The sequence below is a fragment of the Mus musculus genome, chromosome 14 (genome assembly GCF_000001635.26).
Source record: "Mus musculus strain C57BL/6J chromosome 14, GRCm38.p6 C57BL/6J".
Lineage (NCBI taxonomy): Eukaryota > Metazoa > Chordata > Mammalia > Rodentia > Muridae > Mus > Mus musculus.
In genome coordinates this window covers 29,286,233-29,308,839 of record NC_000080.6, presented here as the reverse complement: position 1 = coordinate 29,308,839, position 22,607 = coordinate 29,286,233, and the positions used below count along the sequence as shown (strand labels likewise).

Sequence of the window (22,607 nt, the reverse complement as noted above, 5' to 3'; positions counted from 1 at the left end):
CCTAATCCAGGAACGATAACAAAATGCCGAGACTCATCAGGGATGAAGGTACTGGTCACTCCTCCAGGACAAGAGCCAAGACCTACTGAGATTCTTGCAGAAGTTGGAAGAGATGTAGAGTTTGTAGTAGAGGCAAGTGGTTATAAACACCAGCTAAGGCCACAGGACCAGTTGGAGAAATGAGAATTATAATTGACATTAGTGTTTCTGCCTTATTTCGCTATAAATACGTTTGTACAGATATTTATGTTTTCTTTACTCAATTTCTTTATCATGCAATATAACATCAGTTAAGAGAATCTCAGTGGTTATTATGTTTAAGTTTGAGATACTGAAAGAAGCCATCTATTCCATATTTATAATGTGTTTGTGGTTGGGTGAGGTAAAGTTATATCAGGCTACTATGACCTGGTTAAATATGTCTTTGCAATTGCATATGGGGTAGTTATCTCAGGTGTAAGTATGATGTGGTTATTGTTTTCATTTGGAAACTCATCATGGCATGAGGAGAAATGATTATGTGTCAAGTTGACAAGGGTGGACTTGTGATGTCTATTCTTGGTTGTTAATTTGACTAAGCCACTGGGTACTATGAGGGTTTGGGTTTTTTTGTTATTGTTGTTTTGTTTTGGTTTGGTTTGATTTTTTGTTTGTTTGTTTTGCCTTAATTGAATCACTTGAAGTGGGAAGACCCGCTCTTAATCCAGATGTCCTGAGGTGGGAAGACCTACCTTTAATCTGGGCCACACTTCTGCTGGCAGCCTATAGAAAGGGCATGGAAGAAGGAAGCTTTTGTTCTTTGCCTGCTTGTTCTTATATCCAGCCTCATGGACTGAACTATTAGAGTATGCGTGTGTGTGTGTGTGTGTGTGTGTGTATTCATTCTATAAATTCTGTTCCACTAGAGAACCCCAAGTAGTACAGCACTCTTAGAAAATCTGGATTCTAGTTTGTCAAAACATTCACCAGTGGGGCTTGAGGGAAACAGAGACACAGTTCCCCCTCTGTCACATTCCATTGCCTGAGGAGTTCCACTAATCCTTTAGGGGCTTTCAGCTCTGGGTAAACTGAGATTTGTAGCATTAAAGCAGAAAATAATTTCAAGACTAGTCAGTATGAAACAGAGTTGGAGGTTTGAATAAAAATATTATATAAATTTAAGTATGAGGGTACTCAGAAAGACATAGCCAAGTGCAGGTATAGGATTCCCAAAGGGAGACTATCAATTTCCTTATTAGACACAGAAAGCTTCTTGCTGCTGTCAAGACACAGCCTAAATAGTTGCTAAGAAACCATTCCCAATTTCTTCTCTTTCTTATTAAGTGAGATTATAGGGTAGCTTCAAAGATGCCCTGGATAGAATTACAATCTGTTAAAAACAAACAAACAAACAAACAAACAAACAAACAAAACAAAAACTCCAGAGCTTTCTAAGATCACTTGGTTTAGTGCATATTCTTTCCCTTACATGGGGTCCCTGATAAACTTGCTAGAAGATTGTGGGTCTATAGACTGGAAGGGAGAGAGGCTGTGCACAGTGATTTGCTTGAACTGTTGTAACTTTGGGGCAGACAGGCTTCACTGAGACTCCAGCGGAAAGATCTCCTTTTCCCTCACATCCCTATAATTTCCCTGCTTTTATTTCCTGCCTCACCTTGAGTCACCTGACTATCACAATGCATGGTAACTACTAGAGCCAAGCACACTGAGGGACACTGGTGTCCTGGAGCTGCTCACCTGTGCCTCTGGGGTGTCGCATGTACTCTGTGTGACTTAAGCAATAAGTTCCCCAGGTCTTTATCTATCATCTGTCCCATGGATCCGTGGGAAGTCACTTATAAATCACATTGCCAAACATAAAATTAGTAAGAGTTTTAGGATTAGGGAAGCCATACACCTAAGCATCACACAGGGGTCAACACATAGGATACTTGCCCATGCAATCATGGGATCATAGTTATAGACTTGAGCCTAAAGTCCCTGTACAGCTGCTGCATGCTATTCCTTGCCAGACTTCATAGGGTTTTCTAGAGGAAGAGAACCGATAGAATGGATAAACATTAAGGGGGATTTATTAGACTGTTTTATGTGATGCAATCTGGTTAGTCTGACATTGGCTGTCTTCATGCTGAAGAGGCTGGGAACCTCAGTTCATGAGGCTGGATGCATCGCTCATCCCAGTTGGGTGACAAAGGCCTAGGATTCCTGGAGAGTTATTCCTGGATTCTGCTATCAGTGCAAGTGGCAGCAAGGTAGACAAACTGGACAGTAAGATGTGAGTGGGCCTAGTGAACTTGTCAGAATGACAGGAAGGCCACACGAAGCCATCCAGGGACAAGGCAAAGGACTGTGTTCTGAGACTTCCCTTTTTCTAGCTACTGCCTGAAGATAGCACCCACATTTAGGGTGTTTCTCCACACTTTTAATAACCTGATCAAGAAAGTCCCTGAGGTTAACCTGGGGTTCACTTCTTGGTTGACTCTATATCCAATCAAGTTGGCAACCAACATTAACCACCAAGCCAGAGCCATGTCAGGAACGTTGAGAAGGTATCCTGTTACAGAGATGGGGCTGAGCAAGCCATAGGGAGCAAGCCAGTAAGCAGCACCCCTTCGTGGCTTCTGCATCAGCTCTGCTTCCAGGTTCCTGCCCTGTTTCAATTTCTGTTCTGGCTTCCTTCAATGATGAACAGTGCTGTGGAGGTATTAACCGAAAAAACCCTTTCCTCTCCAACTTGCTATTTGGTCATGGTGTTTCCTCAAAGCAATAGAAAGCTTAACTACAGAACACAATTCCCAGGTTTCTTTTGGTCGTGGCAATTTATCACACCAGTAGAAACTAAAACAGGGATGCATGGGGGTAGCGTTGTCAGAAAGAGAATTATCAGTATGATTCTAACAAATCAAACGCAGGTGAGGGAGAGCCCATTGTCCCGGAGCCCTCCACTGGCTGGGATCTGGTGACTGTGTGAAGGAGATAAGCAGGCTCCATGGTGCCCGCTGGCACTGGGCATGGGGAGCCATGCAGGTTTATCTCCTCAGGCAGTAAGCTGTGCTAATTGCTTTGGAAGCGAGGCCCTTTCCTGGGCAGCAGCATATGCCACGTGAATTGTCTGAAGCAAAGATAAAAAGGCACCCTACTCTTCCTTTATTGACATTTAATAATACGACAGGGCTGTCGCTAATTGCGACCATCTATTTATTTTAATTTAGAAAAAGCATGGGGACTGGCCAACTTCTGTCCACAATTGTTGAGCAGTTCCCAGCCTGGCAATTTAGAACCATCTATTCTGCTTTAGCTAGGCTCCTGAGGACCCTTGGGGGATTGTGGGTCAGTGAAATTAACCATGTTTGTATTTACTTAAAGTAACCTGGCCACTGAAGGGCAGGGTGTTATTTTCCTATGTATATTGTATTATAAATCTACAAATCAGGTTTTTGGCAACATTTCAAGTGTGTGTGTGTGTGTGTGTGTGTGCGCGCGCGCCTGCTAATGTTTGTATCTTCCTTGTCTGCTCTCCCTTTAAGACAGGGTCTCTTCCTAAAACCTGTAGCTCACCAAGTGACTTGACTAGCTGGTCCATGAGCTCCTGAGAGCCCCCTGTCTCTTCTTCCCTGTATTCTAGCTGAACTCAGGTCCTCATGCTTGTGATACAAGGGTGTTAAGAAATAAGTCACCTCCATAGCCACTGACTTTCTGGCTTCCTTTTTTTAAACTTTAAATATTGATAATAAGCTTCCCCAATTCATCCTGGCTTTCCCTCTATTTGTTCAAGATTTGGAAACCTTTAAAGAACTCTAAATTAAGCTTCCACAGAACATGTGTGTGGAAGAATGCTTGTAGCCATGGCATGGTTGTGAGAACAGCTAGAGAACATGGAAATAGGCTGGCAGCATCCTAAAGCTGGAAACTGATGATTGGATTTCACAGAACCTTAGCTTGCTACAAATCACTTCTTCCTCTGAGCATCCTCAGTAGGGTGCTGAATGGGTCCTAGATAAGTCACTCTGGCAGCTCATGGATAAACACCCTTAAGGAGTTCTGGTAGGTGTCACACAGGGAAGTGAGTCTCACAAAGATAATGAAAAGCCAGGTCAGATTGACCTCGCCAACGTGGATCAGACTTTGGGGAGTCTAATGCCAGGCAGCTCATTGTCAACATATATAAAACACAGTGCAATTTGGGAAAATGATTTCAGGCAAGCATAAGTCCAATTCTACATGTAAATAAAGCTTACAGTGTGACAACATAGAAATTTGTTTACAAAGTACATGGGATTGAGAGAGTGAGTCCTATAGCCAAAAGAATCTAGTGTGGTATATGACTAATGGCATAGAAGTCAGCATGCCATAAAGTAGCTGGACATCTTCTCTGAGAACGGGTCATAGTCTAGGGGTGGGAGAGTCTGAAATGATCATACCAAGGAGTGAGGGTGAGGTCTGTCCTTTCAGATAACAAAAGGTCACCAGGTTCCTAACCACCTCCACTCTCAGCTTTACTGGTGTTTATTTTATCTCTTCCACTGAGGAGACATGACTTCGTGATTAATATTGCTGGTTCTCTTAGTACTTCCTGTGAGTACAAATACCTTGTGCCCTCTACACACCCTGGCTTTTCTAGGGACAGCAGCTCTGTTGCACTGTGATGTGATGGTCACTTCCTATCATGGGCCACTAGACACAGCCTTTTAGAGATTCTGAAATGAAAACAGTCTCACATTGCTTTCTTGTACCATAGTTCTCTCTGATGAGTCATTCACTAGCCTAGCCCTTCTTAGTATTAAGTGGTCAAGCGCTGTTGTCATGTCCCAGTCTTTTCCCCTCCACCATGGACTTCTCTCCTTGGCTGTTTGCTTCATCCATATGAGTACTATTCCTGCAATGGCCAGGTGGCTGGTGGAACCCAGGTTTCCTCCTTGACTTCCCAGCAGCCTTACTGAGAGCCCTCTTCTGCATTACAGTAAACGTCCTGAGTCAATGCCCGTGTGTGACAGTGGGCGGTGCTCATAAATGAACCCATTTCTTGGTCTAGGATGCTATACTGGTCAGTTTAATAGTCAGCTGGAGACGACCTAGAACCATCTGGGAGGAGAGTCTTACTGAGGGATCATCTAGAGCAGACTTGCATGTGGGCATATCTGTGTGGGATTGTCTTGATTGTTAACTGATGTAGGAAGACCCAGCCCACTGTGAATAGCACTATTCCCTAGGCAGAGGTTCCTGATCAGTGCAAGATAGGAGAAAGCAGATAAACAAGCAGGGAGGAAGCTCATGACTGTGGATATGGCATGACTAGCTGCTTGGGTTCCTGCCTGGGATTTCCCTCAGTGGTGGACTGTAACCTGGAATTGTAAGGTGAAGAAACTTCCACTAAGTTGCTCTTCGTTAGGATATTTTATCACACCAAAAGGATATGAAACTAGGACATAAAATGAAAACGTTGTCTCACTCAAACCACATATAATGTGCTGGTATAAGAGAGTCAGAAGAAAGAAAAGGGGGCCTGGGTCCCATCTGTATCTTGTGGAACAGAACCAATAGAAGGAATGGGGATTTGTTAGACTGGCTTAAGGGATGTAGTCTGAGCAATCCAACAATAGCTGTTTTGTCACTGCAGAGGCTGAGAGTCAGGTAAGTACTCATCCCATGAGTCTAGGTACCTTGGCAGTCCCATGGTGCCTCTGGGGGCTTAGGGGAGCCATGGAGAGGCGGTGGCCTCAGTCTAGGTTAGAAGCTTGTGAAGCTTGGGGACCTGGGAAAGGAACTGAGAAGGTAAGCAGGGAGGAGGCAAAGCTTTCCCTCGGACCTCCTTGTACCTGGGCTGTCACCAGAAGTTGCCTCCCACATTTCAAGTGGATCTTCCCACTTCAAATAACCTGACCAAGAAAATCCCTCACAGGTATGACCAGCAGCTTATCTCTTAGTGCATTCCACACCCAGTCAGCTTGACATCCAAGACATCAACCTACATTAGGCTTAGCCTCACCATCCATCATTGATAGGATGAGCCAAAATGGCTACTCTGACTCTCTTATCTTCAGGTTAGCACTGATCTGTGAAACCCTCTGTAATGATGGCAGTGTTCTTTCATGAGTGCTGACGATGAGGTAGTCTGTAGCCACAAGGGGGTAATGAGCACTTGAGAATGTGCAGTGAGTTATAGAGGAGCAGGGTTTTAATGGTGGGTAATTTTAATTCAGCTTAAATGTCAGGAGCTATAGGCTGCCCGTGGCTACCACAGTGGGTAGAGCAGCAATCAGTGGACTTGCATCCTGGGAACTAGTTTCCTGGAAGGCACCTCTGTGTACAGAGGTGGGCTGACAGTTAAATGCAGCTCTAGGAGCAGTGAGTGGATCTGTTTATGTTAACAAAAGAAGGGTATAATATGGAACGGGGGAGAGAAGAAAGAAACAGAGAATCCTGTATCTATGGCACTATTTGGAAGATCTCTCAGAGGAAATATTTTTTCACCTAATGTATGAATCATATTTATGACAGGAAAAAAAAAAACTAACCGAAATGAATTGACCTTGTTACAAAGAACCTGAGCACACCTATATGCTGTGTTTGTTCCTTTTGACTTCCATGTCCAACAATAAGAGCAGCCCTTGCCTGAAGCAGCATGTGACACATAGCTGCACATGAATCAAGCGAAGAATGAAATGGTAACCATGCAGTAGAACTGGGTGACTGAGCACTGCTGGACGTGTGATGCTATGACAGCAGGTGGCCTCATAAAGTGGCACCTAACCATAATGATACAGCCCAGAGGCCAGTTCAGGGTCAGCTTCTTGGTACAGAGCGTGGGGTATGTAGCGCAGTGGGAGGGTGCTTGCCTAGCATGTGCAAGCCTAGAATCCATCCTCAGCATAGACCCTCAAAACAAATAAAAGTCCAGTCCAGGCTCAAGCGTGCTGTGTGGCACGTGGCTCCTCATGGGCCATGCTACTTTGAAGGGTTCCATAGTTACTTTCTTATAAGGCTGAGGCTGGACTTCTGGACGGAACAAGAATAAACAGAAGAGACTCTGGGCTGCTACCAAAGCGGTTCCTTCCCTTTCTGACCACTCCTTGAAGTTCTTCTGGGTTTCTAGTCTTCTCTACTTTGCCATGAGTACAATTTTGTGATAAGATCTGTGTAATCCTTGCACTTTCAACATAACTAACGGAACAATTACTATCTGTACCTGCTGTGTGATAAACCCAGGAGATGGAGTCCTGCTTATCTTGAAGAACTAATCAGTTTTGAGTGGAAGTAGAGTTTAATTAGTTGTTTATCAGGAGTGCTGAAGGCATGATAGATCTGAGTGTACAGGGTACCAACCTGAGGATGTAAACTGAGCTGGTTAACAGAGACGCTGGGGGAAAGCTGCTTACTAAATTGTTCCTACAGCTTGTTCAGGTGCTTACTCACACAACCCAGGACCACCTGCCTACGGGTGGCACCACCCACGATGGGTGTGGCTCAACTTGATACACACTTGAGATACTTGGAAAGAGGAAACCTCAATTGCCTCCATTAGAATGGCCTGTAGACATGTCTGAGTCTAGAGGACATTCTTGACTAATAATTGATACTGTAGGGTCCAGCCCACTGTGGGTGGTGCCACCCCTAGGCAGGTGGTCCAGGGTTGTTAGAAAGCATCTAAATAAGTCATAGGAAAAACACAGTAAGTAACCTTCCTCAGAATCCCTGCTTCAGGACCCTGCCTTGAGCTCCTGACCTACCTTCTTTCAGTGATGGTTTTTGATCTGGGAGTTGAAGAATGAAATACAGTCCCACAGTTGGGTTCTGGTCAGAGAAACATATTCAGACACAATGGAGGCCCTGTGGACTGGTCTGAGAAGCAAATGGCTTGAGGAAGCCTCATAAGATAAGAAGGGGTGGCGTCACACTGACCCCAAGAAGCAGTTGGGAGTACGGCAGAAGAGCTGGGGAATGAACTGATAGTAGGTTCCATGAAGAGGAGACACTTACAGAGTTAGAATGGATTTTTCTGCATTCTTGTTTCAGCACTTCAGGGAGCATTTGGACAAACTTTTTGCCAAAGGGATTGGAATGCTGGATATCGCACTGAACGAGGCCTTCAACATACTGAGCGATGTAAGTGCTCCTTTTACCCACTTGTCTCAGACGCAGCCCTCGATGGGGTTTGTAGAAAGATGAGGTCCGTGGTATTTTCTGACCTGGGGTGCTCTGAGAGGAACAGGCACAGACTGGGGTCCCACCACATTTGGATCAGGGTGTGAGCTCTGCAGAGCAACACTGTTGTCATTTTGCATGTGAGCAAATGGAGGGTCAGGGTGGTGGGTCCCTCAGCAATGCACAATTGGAGGGTCAGGGTGGTGGGTCCCTCAGCAGTGCACAGCTGGAGGGTCAGGGTGGTGGGTCCCTCAGCAGTACACAGCTGGAGGGTCAGGGTGGTGGGTCCCTCAGCAGTGCACAGCTGGAGGGTCAGGGTGGTGGGTCCCTCAGCAATGCACAATTGGAGGGTCAGGGTGGTGGGTCCCTCAGCAATGCACAGCTGGAGGGTCAGGGTGGTGGGTCCCTCAGCAGTGCACAGCTGGAGGATCAGGGTGGTGGGTACCTTAACAGTACACAGCTGGAGGGTCAGGGTGGTGGGTCCCTCAACAGTGCACAGCTGGAAGGTCAGGGTGGTGAGTCCCTCAGCAGTGCACAGCTGGAGGGTCAGGGTGGTGGGTCCCTCAACAGTACACAGCTGGAGGGTCAGGGTGGTGGGCCCCTCAGCAATGCACAGCTGGAGGGTCAGGGTGGTGGGTCCCTCAGCAGTGCACAGCTGGAGGGTCAGGGTGGTGAGTCCCTCAACAGTGCACAACTGGAGGGTCAGGGTGGTGGGTCCCTCAGCAGTGCACAGCTGGAGGGTCAGGGTGGTGGGCCCCTCAGCAATGCACAGCTGGAGGGTCAGGGTGGTGGGTCCCTCAGCAGTGTGTAGTTGGTGTGTGGGAGATAATCTGGATCCCAAGCTTGGGCTTTCCATGATTCTGCCTTGTCACTCTGAAATCCCAGCCTAAATTTGGGTTTTCCATACATTGTCACACTGACTCTTGAGTCAAGGGTTGTCACAACACCTAGAGTTTCTTTTATCAATGACATGCCTGGACACAAATCAAGCCATTTTGGTCTCAATCCAGGGACAGTCTTTTCCTCCTGGGGGGGGGGGGGAATGGAAAAACAGGGAAGACGGTGTCTACTCAGCTTCTCAACTATAGACCCAAAGCTAGCAACTCTTGACTACAGGTGATTAGAGTGTATGCAAGAGTTCATATTCTGAAGCTACGATGATGCACCAGTGAAGTGTTTAACAGCATATACAAAGCCTTGGGTTTGAAGCCAAGTAGTATGTAAACTGTGCACGGGGGCAGACACCTATACAACAATAATCTTAGCAGCTGGGCAGTGGAGGCAGATGGATCAGAAGTTCAAGGTTATCTTCAGCTACATACTGAGTTCAATGCCAACTTCAGCTCCAGGAGTCAGTCTCTTCTGCTCTGTCCCTCTGTCCATCTGTCTGTCTCTCTCCCTTTCCCTTCTTCCTCCTCTCCCTCACCCCCCACATACATACACACTTCATGTTTAGAGAACACATCTCTGTGAATAGCATGGTAATAACTTAAGAACTTAAGACTTGGGCAGAGGGCAAGCTGCTTCTTCACATCAGTTCGGAACCAGACAGGTGACTTCCCAGAGCTTGGAGCTCTCAATCTCTGAAGTCCTGAATTTATTGGTCTCTTTCTAAGAAGTAATACTGAAAGACTTGTCATGATTTAGAAATCCAGTCTTTTTACCTCAGTAACTACTGAGCTGCAAGTGCTTGCTGGATGTCTTCCCCGTGGCTCATCCTTGCTTTCCTGTTGTGGTGGTAGAGGGGGATGGGTCAGGGGACTGTTATGTACTTGGGTTTGTGGCCCTAGGTTGGCTGAGTGGGGAACCAGTGTGTGATGCTAAATAATAGATTCTCAGCCTCAGTCATGTTTTCTCACCTAGGAAGGCAGATGTGTGGTGTTTCCTGAAGACATGTACAGAACTGCCTATTCATCCTACACAGGGCACGTGCAACTCGGAGAAAGCATTTCACCTAGGTCCAACTTGCTGAACAATTTGTATTTTTATTGTTACTTCTAGCTACACACATGACTCAAGGGAGGTACAGGACCAAGAATTCCTATCGCCACATGAGAACTATGTCCCCAGTGAGTCCCCATTACCTTTCCAGACTTGGCTGCCAGTGCACTGTCCTGTTTCTTTCCTTGCTAGGGCTCCAGACTAAGTTATTCTCTGTGTCACTGAAGCAGCAGATGGATAAGTCCCACCTGGAAGAAACTTACGAATATGCCTAATAAAAGGAGAGGTACTCAGGCAAGGGGTGAGACATAGTGTGAGGAATCTAAATGAGATCATTTTTTAGCCCCAGGATATATCAGATGGGATTATAGTTGATAAGATAAAGCAAGAGTTGTAAAAGAAGTTAGGGTATTTACTTTTTAAAAAATCTTCAGGTCTTGTTTATGACATGTCCAGAAAGTAGGATAAGAGTAAATCCATACTTGACTTTCCTATCGGCTTGGGCCTTAAGCATGGTTCATTGCTATTTTATTAGCCTTATTAGAAAATATTGCTATATAAAGTCCATAGTAGCTCACTATCAGCACCTTTATAGTGATTCTCATTGACTGTGATAATGCTTGATTTGCAGCTAGGGAGCAGCTTCACCTGGACGTTAGTCTTAGGGGCTCCTTCTTCTTCCACATCTATAACCCCCAGCCTTCCTAGCCTGTCTCAAAGCAGCTCTCTCTTCCTGTCTGAGACTCACCTCTCGCATGGCCTTTCATCCATCCCTTCTCCTGTTTTCGTTGTCTGTAGCATTTGTATTTATTTATTTATTTATTTATTTTCCCCTCCATTCATCAGTTTTGTTTTCAAATGTTCCTGAGCCAGTGTTAGGATAAATGCTGATTCTCCAAGATCTTCAACATAGGGTTGTGTGCAAGTTGGGGATCCACCTTGATTCTGGAGATTTGCAATGTACTCACATCTGTATTCTCACTTCATTTCAAAACTTAGGTACATTTTTGCAAGAAAGTCCACAGTGCTTGTAAAAATTAAAAGCTAGGAGAAATCCTGGAAGGTAGTGGCATTCCAAAAACATGTGTTTATTTCAGTACTCAAAGTGTCAGGTTTGGGAATACTTTATATTATAAACTTAATAGTAACATCTTATAATCTGGGTCCACTAAACATAATACCCTTTATAGCCTCCAAAATATTGTGTGTACACTGTCAAGAGATCGCCAAGACCTAGAGAAACAACAGTGTGGGTGGCTTTTCCCCACCTCAAATCCTTGCTAATAATTTATCACACTCATGTAAATATGTAAGTATATATGTATTATTTAAGTATGCATGTGTGCATAATTGTGTATTTGTGGAGGCCAGAGTACAACTTGTGGGAGTCTTCCACCATGTGGGTTCCCAGGATTGAACTCCATTAGACTTGGAAGCAAATACTTTTTATCCATTGAGCCATCTGATTGGCTTCTAGTATTTTAAACAGTGAAACTTTCTACCTATCGGTATGGCTGATCTTTACCTGTTGAAACTCTATGGAGTCTGGTCAGTTAGTCCCTACAGGGACTACTCATTAATCCTAGACAACAGGAAACAGCCCTAATGACGGCAGCCAAGTGTCTATGCTGGAAAGTGACTAGCAGTTGGCACTGTATTCCTCTGAGTGCACATTTATCTTATAGAGAGACATTTCCACCCCATCTCTCACCATTGGGCTTTTTAAACAGCTAAATTCTTAGACAAACACAGAGATGCTTAATCTTCCATGAAAATGAGGCTTTATCTATTTTCCACTTCATCAATGTGGCCTTTAAGTGATGAAATTCTCTTTCTGTGGGTTCTGTCTGCTTCTGCAAGCCTATGTAAAATTAAGGAGCTGTTCTCTACACACACACACACACACACACACACACACACACACAAACACACACAATTCCCATGCATACACTCATTGAGATTGTGACTGGATGGAGCTTAAAATGGCTCAGAGGTTGTAATAATTAAATGGAATTTATTCTGTCTTGCAATTACCAACATTTCATTTTTGGTATTTGCTCAGATGACTTAAAGGCTCATGGCCATTGATACTCATGGCTTTGAAAGAACATTCAAATAAACTTCTAAGCCCTCTCCAGTTATTGATCTCTACTCCATTCATTAGACTCCACAAAGAACACAGAACCAGTTTGCTACAGTAGTTAACATCTACCTTGTCATGTGACAACTGCAATTATCTTTTTTGGCAATGAATGTGATCTTTGCCGTGATTACCTTTAAAATTTTTTTCTTAGCCAATTAAATAAAATTCAGTGACATTTCAAAGACTGTTAATCACAACCAAATGCTCTAAATGTCAGGATGCATTGAAAGTTTCACTGCTAACTGATGAATCAGGGAGCTAATTGTAGTTCATCATCAGGCCTGTGTCATTGTTATTATTATGGAAAACACTTTCATCACTCTCCCTATTCAATGAAAAAAAAAGTTCTAGACAAATATGAAGAGAAGAGATATTACTCATCAAAGCATTTGAATTTAATTGCGTTCCTCAAAAATCCTCTAAGTCCACATTGCTTCAGAGGATATGCAAGGGGCTCTGCCTGAGAGGAAAGCACAGTCTTTGTTAATAAATTGCTCCTGGGGCCTCGATTTTTAATCCACAGTCCTCAGATACCCCATTTCTCTCCCCCTTTCCACTTTGTTGGGCATGTTTCTTCTAAGATAGTTTTGAATTAGTTCCCAGAATAGCCCCAGTCCCTGCTCTCTGAAGTCTCTGTGCCCTGAAGCAGGCATGGATTTTATTCTGAGGCTTGCTGTGGGCTTTGCAAAGACTGGGAGAAGGGGGTGGAATGTAGCCTCCCTATCCATCACCTCAACAAACAACATCTCCAGAAGGCCAGGTTTGAAGTCTGTGCTTTCTTACTGAAGTAAAGAAGAAAGACACTGCCCTGAGAGAATCTCAGTGTTGTCTCAGTAAGAAGGGCAAGGCAGTTTGGGAGGCTGAAAAGAGCCTCCTTGGTTGACCTATGGGGAGAGCTGGGGGGCAGGAGTGAGTTCAAAACTGGGAGGCCATGTCTTGGATCAGGAAGTCAGAGACACTGAAACCCATGTTTACTCTTATTGCTTTCTTAAAAATGGTTTTTATCTTTTCATATTATTATTCACTTTATATCTGATCACAACCCCCTCTCTCCTCTCTTCTTGGTCCCACCCTTACAAATTTCTCCCCCCATTGTCCCCTCCTCTTTATCCCAGTCCTGTCATCATCTTGGTCTCGTTTGAGGGCAGCAGCCTTGATTATTGGTGATCTTGGGACCTCCCATTTGGCTCTGCCTCTCACAGATCCATACCACTTCTTTACACAACTATACTAAAAGTCACTCCTGCAACTCAGGGACCATTGGAGAACATTCTTAGACAATAACAGTCACTATCTGCTCAGGAACTCCCCTATCATTGCTGAAAGCTATAGAGTGCAGACTGTGCCAAATGTAGGTGTTATGGCTGCTCACATGCCAACTGTTAGAAGTCCTTTCTCTATGGGCTACTTACTACCTCTCTGGACTTCAGCCTTCCTTGGTTCATGCTACTACCCTGGTACACAATGAGCATTTAATCTCTGTTATAACAACTACATAAAGATGTTGTTATTCTCATGTTACAAATGGAAAAATGGATGGTCAGGGAAGAGAACATCTCAGGAATACACCTGGTTCTGGAGTAGAATTGAGGACTTTACACTATATCATGATTTTCCATAGGTGGTTGGCTTGTTCTGTCCTAATAAGGCCTCAAGTGATTACATCAATCCATCCATCCATCCTTCCACCCATCCATCTCTCTATCCACTCACACATACACACATACATACATACAGTTATTTATGGTAAACATATCAGACTTGTAAACAAATAAAGACTAGACATTATTATCTTCTATTTGAATGTCCTATTTGTTTCCTAGGTCACTGTGGACCAAACAGAAAGGCTAAGGCTATTCTTCATTCTCTCCCAGTTTGGTCAAGACATCTAACATTCTTTGCTGAGATACCCATCCTTCTCTAGGCAAGTGCTAGGAAATTCCTTTTCCACTGAGCCACAATCCACCCTCCATTTTTTCCCATCCCACACACCCCCAATACAAATTTGTGTTCTTGTTGTTTTGGTTCTTGTTGAGACAGATCTTTCTTTAAAAATTGCTTTCTTAGTGAAGTCTTCCCTAAGAATAGTATGTAAAACTTTCCACTTCCTGTTCCCCTTCTCTGTTTCCTCTTTCTAGAATTATCATCATCAGGGACATAGTATAGTTTTCTATGTATTTTCAAAGAGAATCCAAAATTAAGTGAAGGAAGTGATTTGGGCATGTTTCATCCCCAGTAACACTCATGCTTTTGAGCAAATGAATAAGCAGGAGATTGTGGTGGAAGGAGTGTTTGCTGCTGAAGGTTAAAGACATATTATATATGTCAGTGCCTCAGCATTGCTGTGTAATTTGGGGGTTTTGAAGGACTTGGTGTTACCTTGACTTGCATTATTAATAGCATTCACTACAGATATTTTTTCACCTCCACTTCATAGGAAGGATATACCACTCTGGTTATTATATCTGCTCACTTTCAGATCTTGTTCAGGAAGGCTGGGAGCTTTGTGTGTGGTACAGAGATCAAACTCAGGGCCTCACGTACAGAAGGCAAGAAGTGATCTGCCACTGAGCCACATCTCGTGCTCCCATTCCCATTATGTATGTTACGTTTGTTTGTTTGTTTGTTTGTTTGTTTGTTTTGAGAACAGACACTTAACCTGAAACCCAGGCTTACCTAGAAACATAGACCAAATGACCTTAAACTTGCTTCAATCCTCCTGTCCTTCTGTCTCCCAAGAGTTGGTATTTCAAGCATATCCTGTATCCCTGTCTATGAGTAGGAGCTTTTAAAATGTGTAAAGTTGGAATTTGCACACTAGCAAGTACAATCTGGGATTTCTAGCACATCACACATACTAACAGACTAATATAAAGCCTTTATGCTAAAACATGTGTTTTAAGCTCTTTGTTCAAGAAGAGTACTTAACCTTGCAATATTACTTGTCACTTTCCTAACTTGATTCTTGTCTAAAATCCATTTCAATTTCTAACATACAAAACATTCTGTATCTATTCAACTACCTCAGATTAGCCTCATTCAGATTTTGAAAGAGTTGTTACCTCTCTCATAGCCTGCTTCCCTTCTTAATGTACTCTAAGAAGTCCTTGGCCGACTCTGCAGTGGCTTGTTTTCAGTAGTAGGGTGGTGTTTGGGGATAGAAGAACTTAGGTAGACTACACACACATGTTTTAGAATTTCTCTCCTTGCCTTGGTCTGAAGTTTGTTCCAACTTCTACAATTAATTGCAGTTTGTCATTCTCAGAGGACAAAGGTGACCCACGTGGAAAGTTACTCCTGTGGGTTGCATTGGCAGTATGCAATGAACTCTTGGGTTTTGAGAGGTTTTCTAAGCTCGAGACCATCTGCCATGGAAGTCTTGTGGGTACACAGACTCTCTGACGTGTGCTTTATTTTAAATATTTCTTCCCACAGTTCAACCACACTGGACAAGGAAGCATTTGCAGCCAGGCCATCATGCTCATAACTGATGGGGCAGTGGACACCTATGATACCATCTTTGCAAAATATAATTGGCCAGACCGAAAGGTGAGTTGATACCGACACCATCTGTGCAGTGGTGCCCATGGCCAGCTTTTGTTGCAACCTCCAGATTCATCCACAGATAAGTATCCCATGTCGGCTTAATCTCATAATAACCTATGGTTTCTCAGCCTGTGTTTGTGGGTTGACCAAAATCAAATACTATGGCTTTTGTAGATTTTGAAATGCATCCAGTTTTGGAGAGAATGGAAGAGCCTGTGAAGATACGTTTAACGTGTTGTGTGAAAAAGATCCATCCTCTTGTTGGGCAGTGTTTCCCATTAGTTTGTTTTCCTTGAATTCGGTGCTACCTGATGGGCCCTGAATGTGTAAAACATCAGGTTGACTGCAGTGACCTCGAAGCCCTCTCCTCAAATATGCTTGCTTCCATAGGACTTTCCGTGACTCACTCCACTTCTTCTCTCTGTTCCTGGGCACAGTTCTCTGCACTTGTCAAAGCTTATTTCTCTTCTGTTATAATTACTTCTTAGTTTCCAAGTAGAATCAATAAAATTTTTTTAACCTTTTGAACTCGTACATTAGGGCATCCATGACTGACGTCAATATTTTTTGGGAACCTAGTGGTTTGGTTCCTCAAAGCTGGTAGCCAGTTTGATTTCCCTGGGGAAAGGTTAATGGCTACTTGGACCCTATCCCACCCCACACCTATCTCTGGGAGTGTGTCTTCATAACCCATGTTTTAAAACACGTTCCACTAACGGGTACATGGCAATGAACTGGCCATTGGGAGTCACTTATATGATAGGATTTCAGCTGGGACAAAGTCAAGCAGAGCAGGTGCCCCTGGCATCTTCTTGCTCCCTGTTTTATCTTGACTGTTTATATAGGAACATGAGACAGCCCAGGCCATGCCCACCTTCCTGTCTCTGTTTTGTATGTTTGGTTTATAGGACATGAACTAACCTAATTACGCACATTTGTCAGAAAGAAACAGAAGGAGGCCATACTTTCTGCCACATCCAGGGAGCATGGGTATTGTATGACTACAACAGGAAAAGTTGTTTCATCTTATGGTTGTCATTCTTGACCTATGCAGGTCTCTGATCCATGTAAGATCTTACTTCTTACCTAACCAGTAAATCTTGTGATGAAAACTACATGTGTTCTGTACAGTACAGTTCCCTAAAGGGATTGCCTGGTACCTAACCTTGGGAATAGCCACCACCTCTGAAGCTAGGGGGAAACTGGCAGCTCTTGGTTTACTGGGTGTAGCTAGGATGCTGGCATGGAACCTGTAAGGATAGCCAGGAGTAAGTGTGACCCATAAGAGGCAAGGAGTTTAGAGCCTAACCCTCAAATGAGATGTAAGTTCCCTCTTGGAACTTACAAGAAATTAGATGCTAGTATCTAGGATCTAATTAGGGTGGTGTCTTTTCAGGACAGACAGAGATCATATTCTTCTTTTTTTTTTCCTAGTCCCCAAATGATGCAGAACATCCTTCACTGTTGCTATGCTATGCATATATTGTGTGTAGAGAGGAGAGGGATGGACATCCTGGTGTCCCTGTAGGACGCAGCACAGTGAGAGTTTGAATAAACAGTCTTGTAGCAACAGGACTTAAAGCAGCAGCTGAAAGTCCAGAGTCAGAAAGTGAAAGTAGGGTTGTAGATGTTTTACAAGCAAAATAGGAAGTTCACAGATGGCCTGACATCACACAGCATAGTGAAGGATGTTCTGCATCATTTGGGGACTAGGAAAAAAAAAGAAGAAAGTGGTGGGCTTTTTATAAGCATCCCCATTTTTGAATATTGTCCATTATGTATGGCATGCGCTGTGTTCTATAAATCTAAGCCATTTGGGGATCGTGGACAGATAGCAGTTTTTCGGAGATGTTGGCACTGAAACATTCTGACCTTGCTTATAAGGAGAGATAATGGCGAAAAGATGTGAAGCCCTAAGTCTTCAGATGAAATACAGATTTCTCATCTCTTTTCCTAATGAGCAATCCTGACTGTCAGCCTGGCGTTGTGATGATGTGCTGTAGCGAGGGTCCTTAAACGAAGCAGCTTCTTCTCTTAGAAAATGTCAAGCTGGAGCAGAAATTATTTCTGTAGTAAGTAGGTCTTTTATTACTTGAAATTAATAGCGCACCTCTCCCTGCCCTTCAACCCCAGGGTGGAGAATTCCATGACATTCATATGCACATACAATCTCTGTTTTATGAACTTCCCCACGAGGGAACAAGTGATAAACTTACATAGCACCCCAATATGATTTAGCACCTCAGTAAAATAAGATGATGTGGAAGGTCTAAGCAGTCATCTTTCTCCATTATTTTGAACACTAGCTATTTAGTAAAGAGTTGTGTCTGACATGTAGTAATTGGCAATCTTTGAGACTATAAAAACAGGAAGTGCAGCCAGAAGAGAGAAAGATCGTAAGAGTGGAACATGATTCCCATAAAACAGTAGTTCTCAGACCTAACTAAGCCCCAGCCCTACCTGAAGGGCTGCTTCCTATACATGGCCCAACCTGGGGCTTCTGACTCACTATGTGGGTGGGGCCTGAGAGTAAAGACACCAAATAGGTCACTGAATGAAGTCGACGACATTGATGGAAACCCCACACATAAGAGATAGCTCAAGAATCAGGGTCTTCACCACTCCTGTCCTCCTCTTTAGATGTGTAAGACCTGATCTCTTGGTACACTACACTAGACAGATATATTTCTTGCCCTATAGCCTGATAATCTGTCAATCACTGGTCAACACATATAGAAATGAGCCCTAAACTCCAGACTTCCTAGGACTTGTTTTAGGGAGGTAAACGTCCAGTTTTATAATTGCTTCTTTTTCTGTTGGTATTTTTAAACACACACACACACACACACACACACACACACACACACACACACATGTTTAGGGTTAGAAGATAGTTATAGAGATAGATAGAGTTAGATAGAGAGATATCCCCTATTTTGAACAATACTGCCAGGAAGAGCTGGCAAAGAAAGGTAAATTTCTGACTCCCACTGCTTTAGAGTTGATGTCCCATATAATCTCTTCACTTTCAGTGGGGCAGATCCAGTGACTTTTTTTTTTAACCAGTAGAATCTTATAATTGTGAGGGTTTTTTTTAATCCCATTTCAATTAATGTGGGCTAATCAAATGATGTTGTGAATTTTTTTTCCAAAAAAGGCTTAAAAAGTCCTAGGCTTAGAGATTCTCTTTGCTGGCGTGATGAAGTAGAGGAACTCCAAGCACATGGGACCATAGGCAGCTGTTTGGACCCAAGGGACCACCAGCTGATACCCAGAAGAAAGCTGGGCCATCTATGTTAGAGTCACAAGAAAAGGAAGCTCCTTACCAGTGTGAGTGAACTTGGCAGTGGATTCTTACCACACCAGGCTTGGGGACGAAAAACCAGCCCATTCTATATCTCACCTACAGCCTTAGGAAACAGTGCCAGCAGGGCTGTGTCCAGACTCCCAACCCCCAGAAGGGTGAGGTCAGAAATGCTTGTTGTTCTAAAACACTCTGCTCTGGATAATTTGTTATATAGCAAGAGAACACCTATCTAAGAAGAAAGGAGAAGATGGAAAACCACTTATCAGAACTACACTATACAACAACCCATGTTTACTGTCATAAAATAGCAGTGACTCATTACTTCATGTGACTCCTGGATTTTCTAACTTGCCATGTTTGTGCTGCTCATGGTGTCAGGGGAGGTGAGTAGAAAAGCCACATGTGGTGGGAGCTGTGCCAATGGCCTTAGGACTTCCCACCATGGCCTCTCTCTCCTCTCAGTATCTAGTCTTCCAGAGCATCTCTGGGTCCATTCCTCAGTATAGTTAACTGGGCTTCTGTGTAGCAGGGCAGCTGGGTTTCAAGAAAGAGAAGGCAGAAGAAAGGTGGAGAGAAGACTTGTCTAGCCCTTGTGATTATCACTGATAAAAGCTGTTTAGTGCCCACCTAGGTCCTCCTTGCTCAAGACAGCTGCACAATGAAACATCTTAGAGTACACTGGAGAAGAGAATACATTATTGGAGAAGCTGGGAAGACAGCCTTATGACTGCCTATTCAATGTGTCCCTTGCCAGCATTTATTTCCAAGCGTGGAAGTGAGGAGCTATTTATTCATTTATGAGACACCATTTACTTTTGCTTAATACTCTTTGGTTAGTGGCTTAACACTAGCTCTTACACATTTGGAATAAAACATGAACTCCGCAATGTAAGCGATGTTTGTTCCAGGATCTGCTCAGAACCAATGCTGCATACATTTAAATTGGGAAAATGGCCACGTCTGCCATGATCACGCATCTGCTCTTCTAACTTATAGTGATTATTTCTTGTAACTTGTTAGTCCCCTGTAGTGCAAAAGATAGAGGGACCCTGATTGAACAGGTAAGAAGTGACAGGCTAAATGGGACACAGAAGGGATTGGCAGCTTAGCACCCACAAGTTTAATATGACGTACGGTCTGCTTTGGCAGAGTATAGGGTATAGATAACATGTATGTTTTCAAGTCAAAACAAACAAATAAATGAACAAAAAGTCAAACAAACAACAACAGTGTGTTGGGGAGATGTTTCAGCAAGTAAGAGTTTGTTTTCAAACAATACTGGCTGTGTATGCTTGTCACCCTAGCAAATAGGAGAATGTCTGAGGAATAAGGCAAATAGAGCAAGACATCCGATGTCCTCCTTTGATTTCCCTTTGCACATGCCCTGAAATGAACACTTGTACACACATATGCACACATACACCACACACAAACACACACATATATATACACAAAGATAAGTAGAACTTACATAAAAATAAGAATACTTCATGATGAAAAGCATATGAAGATCACATTTCTGAGTCTGTAGGCAGGGTTATTTTAGTATGGGCATGCTCATTTGCTCCCATATGGCCTGTAGCCGATGCCTGGATTTGATTGTGACAGAAACTGACTGGACCATGGAGCTTGAAATAACTAGTGCACAGTCCTTTAAGATTGCTTGCAAATACCTGCTCTGAAGGGTCTTCGGGGAAATTAGAGGAATCCTTGTGTAGCTAAGCATCATTGAGATTCCCTCAGCATGGTGTGCTATACTGGATGCCTCTGAGAATGGTAGTGGCAGTCTGCACCTCCCTTTCTTGGGCTATTTTCTTCTTAGATAAACTGCAAAGCCACAGAATAAAATGGATAGGAGTGAGACCATAAGTGGAACATGTATGCTTTTCCTAGCTAAAGATCTCACCCCAGGATGCTCAGGACCTTATAGGTTTTCAGCAGTGTGGTATATAAACCCAGGCCTTGTGCTAGAACTAGAACCTCGAAGGATGGTCATTACAACCATTACATAGGATGCCCCCTTCTTTGGATTTCAATGGTCATATGTGTGGGTAAACGGCAGGAGACCATGGATCTCAGGTCAGTGGAGTAACAGAAAGAATATACTAGAAAGAATCAGATTTCATCTTTGACAAGACTTGGGAAACCAGAGATTGCCTTGTTGTTTTGGATTTTATTAACAAAATGGCATTGTCTGGGTAGCTTATGAATAACAGTGACTTATGCTTTGTAGTCTGAGAGGCTGGAAGTTCAACACCAGGGTCCAGCATGAGTGGGAAGAGTTGGCTTCCAGTGTGGAGACTGCCATCTCAAATCCTTACATGGTACAGATCAGCAGGAGGATGCCAGTGAACTCTCTCATGGCTTTGAATGGGAATTCCACCCTACACCTTTCCCAAAAGTACTAATCGTCTCCTTATGCTCCTAGAACCATCAGACCATGAGCCAAGAATCCAACCCGTAAACTGGACAGATTCAAAAAGTTAGTTTTTAACCCTTCCCAAACATAAAGAGATTAGCATCACTCTACCCCTTTTATAAGGGAAGGACCAATCTACTCATGAGCTGACAAACTTCATTTGTCTTTTCGTTACCATTACAGGTTGATATTTTGCTTGCATGTTAAATAATAGATTACCCATTAACTTACTCTTGGTGTGGATAGAAGAACAATGCCTGGGTATTAAATGTGGATAATGACCCATCTTCCCTCTTGAATGTCATTGAGCAATCCATTCTCACAGGACTCTGGATGGAGCAATAGAAATGGTTCTTGAATTCTCTGTTAACTTCCTCTTCATTCCCCAGACCCTGGATTTCCTTCGATAAATAATCAGTTTTAACCTGATCCCTTGTGGCCTCAATTCTTAAGATGACACTGACACCTGGAGACCAATTTTTACTGTGTGCAGAATGTTAGCCGTTTTAAACCTTTCAGGTGCCACTGTATGAGATGAGAACACTCTTTTTCTTTCTTTTTCTTTTTCTTTTTCTTTCTCTTTTTCTTTCTCTTTTTCTCTTTCTGTCTGTCTTCCTTCATTCTTTCCTTCCTTTCTTCCTTTCTTTCTTCCTTTCTTTCTTTCTTTCTTTCTTTCTTTCTCTCTTTCTCTCTTTCTCTCTTTCTCTCTTTCTCTCTTTCTCTCTTTCTCTCTTTCTCTCTTTCTCTCTTTCTCTCTTTCTCTCTTTCTCTCTTTCTCTCTTTCTCTCTTTCTCTCTTTCTCTCTTTCTTTCTTTTTTTTTTTTAGACACTGAGGCACCAAGAGTCCACATAATTGATTTGAGTTCCACAGTAAGCAATTGATGGTGTTGATCACTGGCTCCTTAGCCAGGGCCTAAGCTTGATCCTTAAGGAACATGCAGCTATCTTGAGGAAAAGGCAAAGTGACATGACCAGCTCCACACTGTGCTTATTCTGTGACATCAGGACAATAAGTGTGTCATTTGTCCTCACTGACCCCAGATGCTAAACAATTTGCAGGATAGCAGGACTCTGGGGTGCTGGAACCCCAGGACTGTAGGCAAGAGCAA

General features: G+C 43.3%; 1 protein-coding gene across 5 annotated transcripts in view; it reads left to right on the top strand.

Moving 5' to 3' along the window:
- Positions 1-22,607, top strand: part of Cacna2d3 (calcium channel, voltage-dependent, alpha2/delta subunit 3) — an 817,833-nt gene that overhangs the window by 413,936 nt on the left and 381,290 nt on the right. For 4 of the 5 annotated variants that reach the window (XR_001781093.2, NM_009785.1, XM_006518486.4 and 1 more), the window contains exons 10-11: positions 8,014-8,103; positions 15,662-15,775. Coding sequence is in view for 4 of the 5 variants with exons in the window: in NM_009785.1 (NP_033915.1) it covers positions 8,014-8,103; positions 15,662-15,775 (204 nt within the window). In the remaining variant the exon portion in view is untranslated. The remainder of the gene's footprint in view (positions 1-8,013; positions 8,104-15,661; positions 15,776-22,607) is intronic. The other variant, XM_011244938.3, reaches the window with a different exon arrangement.